The sequence below is a fragment of the Rhododendron vialii genome, chromosome 10a (genome assembly GCF_030253575.1).
Source record: "Rhododendron vialii isolate Sample 1 chromosome 10a, ASM3025357v1".
Lineage (NCBI taxonomy): Eukaryota > Viridiplantae > Streptophyta > Magnoliopsida > Ericales > Ericaceae > Rhododendron > Rhododendron vialii.
This window is the reverse complement of record NC_080566.1, coordinates 7,394,286-7,403,557: the sequence shown is the minus strand read 5'-3', so window position 1 is coordinate 7,403,557 and position 9,272 is coordinate 7,394,286. Positions and strand designations below refer to the sequence as shown.

At 40.2% G+C, this 9,272-nt stretch overlaps 1 protein-coding gene across 1 annotated transcript; it reads right to left on the bottom strand.

Moving 5' to 3' along the window:
• Positions 1–660: 660 nt before the first annotated feature.
• On the bottom strand, positions 661–5,012 carry LOC131304597 (glucan endo-1,3-beta-D-glucosidase ARB_01444-like). Its single transcript, XM_058331891.1, has 2 exons — positions 3,969–5,012; positions 661–2,442 (listed from the first exon to the last, which is right to left on the bottom strand). The coding sequence occupies exons 1-2, from the start codon at positions 4,708–4,710 to the stop codon at positions 968–970; spliced, it is 2,217 nt and encodes a 738-aa protein (XP_058187874.1). The 5' UTR covers positions 4,711–5,012; the 3' UTR covers positions 661–967.
• Positions 5,013–9,272: the final 4,260 nt, after the last annotated feature.

The window sequence follows — 9,272 nt, the reverse complement described above, 5'->3', positions numbered from 1 at the left end:
GCAGCTTTGCATGTGGGAGGTATCTAGGCATTGGGTTGGGTCCCATTGGTCTGGCTAGGGCCCAACTCCTAAACATCAAAGACAGTGATATCTTGATCCTGAATGTTTCTATAACATGGTATATGACCTACCCACCATGCCCTGGCAGGGTCCAATAAAAGTTGGGGCAGCCATTCGAGTGAACTAGCTCAAGACAGAAACTGGTAAGACACGAGCGAGAGTCGAATACCCGACCATAGGCTTCTTGGGGCCTCTGGTTAGCAGGTGACACTGAGCCAACCATGCATTGGGGTTGGAATCCTTTACTTTTTCTCATACCAAAGAAGAAAATTTATGAATTTCTCATGCCAAAAGCAGCCATCTGAAGCAATCTGAAGCAACCAGCTTCTAGCACTTCATATCATGTATGAGAGCTATCCAGAACAAAACGAATGGATTTTCTCAACCATGAAAACCTGAGAAAGAGAACAAACCATTATGTTCCTCTAAATTCTTATGCACCTGTACTCATTTCATACCTCATACCAATCCTTTCAATGTAATCGAAAATACCTTAAAAAAAAGAAGGAAAAACCAAACAAAATAAAATCACAACAATCAGATCTCTAAAATAGTCTGTTTTGGAAGCTGAAATGCAAAGATACAATAGCGAGTAACATGTTCAGAAGAAACGCAAAATGATCCATATCATTTTTAGGCATGTAAACAATACAAGGTCCAGTTCAAACAACGCAAGTAGTCATGGGACCGATAACATGACTGGCCAAGGGCTAGCTTCAACCTGTCTGCAGAGAAAGAGCCCAAAAACAGAAAAAACAAATACAAGGTGTATAAAACGATATGAGGAAAGTAATCAAAAATAATATAGTTATTCTCAGAAGGAATGGTTGAAGCCTTGGAAATACTCAGCATCATACACAAATCCTCTTATTCAAGGCCACCCTCAAGTACTCAAGAACTTACCATTTCAATGACAGTAGTGACCAAACCAGCAGAACTTCCCTCCCCCCTCACACCCTTCTTCTTCATCACCACCTCTACTGTGAATCCACCACAAAAGATTCGTAAGCGAGTTCCCGTCGTCAAAACCATTCAAGTTTCTAATCTGACCCAAAGCACCCTCTTTATCATAAACCCCTTGTAATGCATACAAAAACCCCTTCCACCCTACTCCAACTCCCTCTCTTGCCAAGGCCGGCAACGTCCACGTCACCAGCTCTTTCACAAAACTGATTTCAGAAAACAAAACCTCAGAAATAGGCAACAACGGCAGCAGCTGAATCCCCAGCCTGCATTCCTTCCACTCGGGCGGAGCAAACCAAAGACCACTGTCCCTCTTGTTAGCCCATAAAACCCCCACTACCCTATTCTCCCTTGTAAAATCTTGTGGATATAAAGTATCTCTTTCTCTCACGTGCCACCACGTTTGAGCCGAATGAATCTCCATTGCTGAGAGTGTGGATCCAACGGCAACAAGGTGGGTGTCCCCATAAGCCAACCCCATCAAAGCTGCGGAGTAGTACGCGTTCACAGCCTCACTTGTGCTCTCTTGATTTCTCCCATCTCCGAATTCAGTTAACCCTCCAGCCCATGAATGTAATTTCCACAAATCAAAACACCTCAACCGGGGATACGATGAATTCCCACGCCTACCCAAGTTCATGAAATCTGCCATAAGTGAATAAGCTTGAGGCCTGTACTTTCTCCCCCAAGCCGGATCAATCTTTGCTAGTACTGCAATTCCGTAAAGAAAATAGCCCAAATGGTAATGGTGATCATTATAGAGACCAAACCCGAAATCTGCACCAGAATCCAAAGACCCTAGTTGAGTCACAATCCCACCCCACTTGGCATCATACAAGAATCCGTTCGGCCCAAAAGTTCCGTTTAACCATGGCTCAATTGTATTCTTTAAGTACTTCCGGATACTTGGGATTACATCAACATAAGACAACTCCTCAGCAATTAAACCTAACCTTGCTGCTCTTGCAACAAGTTTTCCATAAAAATAAGATGAATTTGTCGATATTGAGGCTGCATCTAAAGCCCCAACATCTTTGACAAGTGCATCAATAATTTCAGGATATGATTCTTCTTTGACACCTCCAATAGAATGCCAAGTAACAGAAACAGGGTCAGATTTCAATAGCCATGAATCTCCAACAATGCCCACAAGCTCACCATCAATACTTTTGTACTTGAAATTGTCCAAAACAGTCATTCCACATTCGTTACCAGCAAGAAGCCGGACATGGAGAGGGTGGGCAAGCATGAGCAAGTCTCCCCACCCTTTCTTATCCCACTTGTACTCCAAACAAAATGGCTTAGCGAAAACAGCTTCACCGGATACCGGATAACAAGAACTGAATTGATCTAGGATTGCTTCAGACTTAGGATCAGAATCCGGTAAAATTGCAATCCGTATAATCCCGCCAAACCCACCTGTAGTTAGGAAAAATATGTCATGAGACTCGTGACTCGAATTAATGTGTCAAAGAAGCCATTTGAAGTTACTGTCCATCAGAAATCAAATAAAAGTTTTTAAGGGTTGGATTTATTCGTTCAAAAAGTAACATGTGCAGAATAACACATACTTCTAAGCCAAGCTACATGATAATTCACTATACAACATGAATGAAGGCTGCTAGTCATCACATATGATTTCAAATTTGACTTGCACACAGCATGGCCACTTGTCAAAATAACAACAAAATAGGTATCTACGAAATAAATGTGCAAAAAAAACTGAATGAAACTAAATCACACGGGCAGTTATTCTTCTCCTGCCCGTTCTCTTCTCAAGTTTGGCAGCATTTCTAGGCAAAGAATGATTGTAACAGACCTTGCTTGGACTTGGCTGCAGAATATGAATGGTTAAGAAATCATTGTGGGGGTGCTAAGTTGAAGCATCTTCTTGTTAAATTGTCATGTGCTTCTATCATTTATGATATACCATTTATGGAGGGAGAGGAATAATCGTGTTTTTCAACACTTACGGGGCTGATGTTGATCAAGTTGTACGGGGGATTCTTCAGATATTCGTGCTTATGTTAGTTCTTGGAGGAAGCTCAGAAAATCTGATGAAAATAAATTGTTGTGCTTAGCCTAGAATATCTCATTTCGGGTCTTTCATCCTCTATAGGTCCTTATGCTTTGGGGTTCTTTGTATTGTCTGTTCTTCAGGTTTTGTTTTGTTTTTGAGATTTTTTTTCAGTCCAGCGGTTTGTACTTGGATGAATGTTCAGGGGTCCCCTCAGATCTTGTTGTGTTCTTGTTCAAAAAAATCTTAAATTACACAAAAAAAAAAAAAAGTGCAAAAAAACCAACAAACCATTATAGCAAATTGGTCAAACAAGAAGCAGGCCAATAATAAGCAGCGTAGACATTAAGTATTACTAATTATTGACAATACTTCGTAACTCAGGGAAACAGGGAAATAACAGGCATGGGGTGCTTGCGATGGATGTGGAAACAGATTTTTTATCATAGCTTCCGATTTTGAATTCTAATAGAACCGGATAAATATGTCAGTGTTCCAAAATCAGCCGACTACTCCCCGCCTAGGCGCTAGGAGGTGGTCCAATGCCTACATTAGGCAGCCGACTGCCTAATCCCTGCCTGGGCTCTTAGGCGGCCGACTAGTCAGTACTTAGATGCTAGGTGGCCCTTTACCGACTAGTGCCGAGCGACGGTTTAAACATTGAAATTTGTTTACTATACTTGTTAAATAGAAGAAGCTAATAGTCCCAAAGGCAAACCAAACCCAGATTCTCAAATCAAATCAGATTAAGACCATTTTTCAGTCGGAATCCAAAAATTCCAAAATCCGCCCTTCAAATATTTGATATCTCCAAAGTCAGCGAATAAATGGAAGAGGTGAAAATGAAATCATTAAACTATACACAGGCCCGCAGGCTAAGCCAAAAAAATTAAGACAAACAACGAATGAAACAAAAGCCATGACTCACCTGAAGTTATGGAAGAAACGTCATTACGCAAGTCAATCGGCGAAGAAGTATACAAAACCCATTTCTGATTATTATTGAGAGTAATGGTGTACTTAGTGTTAGAGCTATTGGAATTGAACTGAAGAATGGCATGGACGGTGGAGATAGCTATGGAAACGTTGCTGGAGACGACACAAGTCAAGTAAGGGCTGCCCCTAACGAGGAAAAACCTGAGACCACTAGAAGGCAGGTCAAGGGTCAAGCCCAGATCGCTGAAGGAAGAGACCACGTGGGGGGAGCTAGGGTTTGTGTTGTTTGCGGAAGAGATGGTGAGGTCAGGGGTGAAGACCTGGTAAGTGAAGGCGGGGGAGGAGAACTGAGACGGGTAGGAGAGAGAGAGGGAGGAGAGAGAGGATTTGATGAGGTAGGGGTGGATGTACTCGGGCTGGTCGCCGTTTTTGAGGACGAAGTTTTGGAAGAAGGAGTTGGTGGGGAGAGGGGAGGAGAGGAGGTTGGGGGAGAAGAATCGGGCCGGGTCGGGGAGGACGGTGGATTGGGTTTGGGGGAAGCGAAACGGGTGGGTTCGGGTTTCCCTTGGCGGTGGCATGGTGGTGGGAGGAGGAGGAGGAGGAGAGGGAGGCGGTGGTGAAGGGGAAGGGGAAGGAGAAAGGGGAGGTTGAGGTTGAGGTTGGGTTTTTTTGGGTTTTTGCTTGAATGGTTTTGTGATGATTTTTGTGACTCTTCTTTTGAGTTTCTTTAGCATGGTGATGGTGTGGAGGGCGGGGACAGGTTGTTTTGTTTAATTGTTTGTGATTAATTAATGGGGAAAGTACACGTGTGGGGTTGTGAGTGGAGGCGAGGTGCACGAGGTGAATGAGGTGGTTGGGATTGGGAAGACATGGTTGAAGTTGACTGGATTTTATAGGAAACATTCAGAGGAGAGAGAGAGAGAGAGAGAGAGAGAGAGAGGGGTGTTGGTTTAGACTTGGCTTGGAGGAGAGGATTTGTTGAAGAAAAATGTCGAGGGGAGAGGTTGAATTGGAAGTGAAGTTTATTCCCTGTTTTGGGCTGAGTTGAAAGATGGGGATTGGGAAGGTATGTATAGAACTGAATTATGTGAAGGAATGAAGCAAAGGATCACAAGGTGGGGTTGTAATTAGAATGTATGGGAAGCAAGAAAGCCATGGGATGAAGGGTCCTTTTAACTTGAGGAGTTGAATTGGTAGATTCCAAGGAAGGTTTTTTTCTTTTAAAAGTAAAAGAAGTTGGTGGTTATTCGATTCATTTTAGAGCAAACTTCATCTGATATCGATTCAGTTTTGTGCACACTTCAACTATTTGGTTTCGAGTTTTTCATTGATAAAGTATAAATTTTTATCTCCGATCTCCATCACCGCCGCAAAATCCATCTTTGCCCTATATTGCAACCCTAGGATCCGGACTCCACAACCTGTCCCCTTGTTTGGTTTAGAGAAAAAATGAGAGGAAAATTGCAAAATCAAGTTTTAAGAACGGAGCATTTTCCTCTCCAGCTCTGCTTGCTTGTTTGAACGTAAAATGTATGTTTTACTTATTTTCTGTTGTTTGGTTAAATAAATTATTTTCTGTTGTTTGGTTAAATAAATTATGTGTAAAATGTTTTTCATCATATACGGAAAAGGAAAATTCTAAAATCAATCAAATGGGTTGACAATAAGAGCATCTCCAGCCTTGACCCATTTTAAGACTCAAATTTAAAAATGGAGCAAAAATCACAAAATCCTCTCTCCAATCTTTGACCCAAACCCTTTCCCATTTTGGGTTTTACCCAAATCTGAACCGCCTTGACTCATTTCTCCAACGGCTAGTTAAAGAGAGAGAGAAAGAGAGAGATGTGTAAAATTTGAGTTTGATGGTTGGAGATGTGTCTACCCAAAATGGGTTTTTTCCCAAAATTTGATTCAAATTTGAGAAAAAATATGGATGAAGGCTGAAGATGCTCGTGAATGTGTATTAAAGGGTGTAAAATGTTCAAAAAATATGTATTTTTCCATGGATTCGCATACGATCGCATCCAGAGGCTGACGAAGATTGGAGGGAAAAAACGAGGGCGGGGGAACCTCTAAATTGGGAGCACGGGCTTCACAGTTATAATGTTACTCCATTATAGTATACATCTATCTATCTATATCTATATCAAGCAAATGCTATTTTTTTACGGTGTCTCCGTTAAGTTAAGGTAACCCACTTGTGATTCTCGATTACAGAGAGTATTTTTACACAGACTTTTCATACACATATTATACACAGATCATTATGTGGGGTTCATTACGGGTCCGACACAAATGACACAAACCGTTCATTAAATAGAAAACATTTTTTCAAGGGCCATCGCAAAAAATTAGTTCAATCCGATACATATAGATTCTCGATTCAATCATCTAATTTTTCATTTTCCTGAAATCCGAATGAAAAGTTCGATGATTGGATCGAACCTCTATAAGTAAAATGAAAAATTCAATCATTTAATTTTTCATTTTTTCATTTCCCTTGAAAAAATGTTTTATATTTAATGAACGATTTGAATTATTTTTGTGAGACCCACAGTGGGCCCCACATTAAAATCTGTATACGATCTGTGCACAATCTGTGCGGATAGCACATCTCTTTCAATTATGCCGGCCTTTTGTAATTTTGATTATACCTCTTGTGTGGATTCATATTGTATAATATGAATCCACAAAGGGCATAATCGAAAACAACTGAAAACAACGATAGGGTATAACAAAAAACCACAACGGGCATAATCGAAATCAGAGACATAACAAAAAAACAATAGGAGGTACAACGGAGACATCGTAAGAGTATCTATGTCTATCCACCAGTTCATTGTTTAGTTGTATTGCTCTGGAGTTTACACCGGAGTAAAGCGTATCAACTCAATCTGGATTCCACGCTCCACCGTCCGACGACCCTCCAAGACCATGCTCCAACGTCCGACGCCCTCTAAAACCAACACATTGCTTCTTCCTTCCCGTTGTGTTTGCATCATCAGCGGACACCGGCAAGCATGGCTGTTTACATCCTCACCGGCAAACATTCTTCTCTTACAAACCCAAATCTCAGACTTGGTAATTATCCAATGCTCAATACTTTAGTTCACTACTACTCATGTTTTCAGCGTTCTCCCCTGCCCTCCTTCAAATTCAAGTGCTATACATTACCGACCATTAAATTTCTTCTTCACTGAACACAGTGCATGCTACCTGTTTGGAAATATGTGTTTTCCAAGTATGAGGTTTCCACACATGACGCAACGTGGCAAGGACTTTCAGGATAACATCCAGCAATTGTATTCCACTGACAAAAACATAGTCTTCTTGATTGAATTACCCACTTTGATCTGTAAGAAAAACGGCACTATGTGTCGAAATACCTCTGTAAATAGCTAATACTCCTATTTTTGTTTCTGCCAATGTAACATGAACCTTAGTTTCTGCTAATGTAATATTGAAGCTTCATGGTATTTGAGATGAATTAGGTTTGCTATTTCGAATGAAAGTAGTACCAGTTTGGAAGGAAAACCCAACATAGGTCCAATTTTGTGTATTTCTTGAATCAACAAACTACCATCGGTCAAGAAAAATAGGGAGGGATGTAAAGGGAAGAACGAAGAGACTTTAACCACCATCATCAATATCAATTTTATTTCTTTTTTCTTGTTATTTACTTCTGCAAACAATGTTATTTGCTGCTACGACTTTTTAGTTTTTAGTTTCTGGTCTATGATCACTTAGTTAAATAAAGGGCAGTCTAAGAAGGTTCATGAGCTTGCACATGATTCCTTTGTCTCTTACCGTTGGGATTTCATTCGATTCTTTACGTAAGTATGCTTCATATCTACAATAAAGAGTTTGAGGCTTAGTTGGCTCATTTATGGGTTTGATATATAAATCTGACCAGAAAAATTGTTTTTGGTATCCATATCCAATTTTAAAATCTAAAACTATATCCTAAATTTTAAAGTTTGAGGTGTGTGACCTCTATATATACACTCGCACTCGACAATCCTACCCACACCAGGTAATAGAGTTCTTCATGTTTTTATCAATCAGTGTATTCATGCATGATGTGTTCCTTCTTCATTTACAAAGGGTAGGGTGTGGTTAAGTCTGGTGGTTTGATGTATGCGGTACGTCGATAACATCTTGAATCAACTATAGTCTATTGCAGTTAAAAATCTAGGGTGGTTGCTCAGTTAAGGGCATGCTTAGTATCATCTTTGTTTTCTGTAGACACCTCTGCTAATTTGTTGGATGAAATTGCTCCATTTCAAAATACTACAAGAGTGATGCTTAAGGTTTTGTTAATTTGCTTAAGATTTTGAAAAGCTTATCTTAACTTATGGTATCGAACTCTTTTGCTGCTCCAAAGATTAGCATTGGGAAAGATGTGGTCATCTAACAAGCACGTTGACTTATTTGTGATGCAATCACGATTCAGTTCTTTTGACTTTGTTTGGTTTGAGTTTTGAAGGAGGTTTTTGGGGTGATGAGTTGAGAGAGAGAGAGAGAGAAATCAAAGTAATAATTAAAGAGAAAACGTATTGGTGACTGTGCACAGAGAGAAAGGGTTGGGTCTTGAGACCCAAACTGAACACAGTCTTGGTGTTTTTTGTCTAAGCAGTTTGGATTGCTTAGTCGGAGGAGGTAAAGTGTTTTGTTTTCACTTTCTTCTAACTGCTCTGTGAAATTTAGTTATCTAGGCACGTTATGAACTATATACTAATTGATTTCAGTATATTTGTGTTTGATGTCAGTTTTCCCTATCGTTCTTATATTTAATGTTTGAAACTGGGATTGCGTTGGCAAAGAAAAACAAACAGCGAAGACAGGGAAAATATTAAGTGAGCATATTGACTACCAAATCACGTCAAAGTTTTTTCCTAATTATTATTGTATCTTAGAGGAACGCATTATATACTCCATGCATACCTAATCGGGGTAGTCCAAAACCAATCGCTCCCTCAACTATACCATCACAACTACCGACCGTGGCAAATGGAAACTCACCCCGACCAAATTCTGAAGTAAAAATGTATGCAGCGGCTTGACAAATTAATGACAATTGGAGTTGTCTCCCTTGATGTTCAGATGGTATCTCCAGTAATTCCCACTTCCAATCTTTAGGTCATAAGAGTTGAAGAACTTGCCCAAGAGCCTTTTGGAACTGATGAAATCGAGAGAGAAAACAATATAAGCTGAACCCTTGAAGAATCATTGTTATTTTTTGCATTCTGCAGTCACTTGGAGTTGCTGTGTTATGCCTCCTCCATGCATAAAGAAC

Excerpts from the sequence above, each read along its gene's own strand:
- LOC131304597 (XM_058331891.1), bottom strand. The coding sequence starts at position 4,710 with ATGCTAAAGAAACTCAAAAGAAGAGTCACAAAAATCATCACAAAACCA. Across the intron at positions 2,443-3,968 it reads CGTTTCTTCCATAACTTCAG|GTGGGTTTGGCGGGATTATA; the intron begins GTGAGTCATGGC and ends TCCTAACTACAG.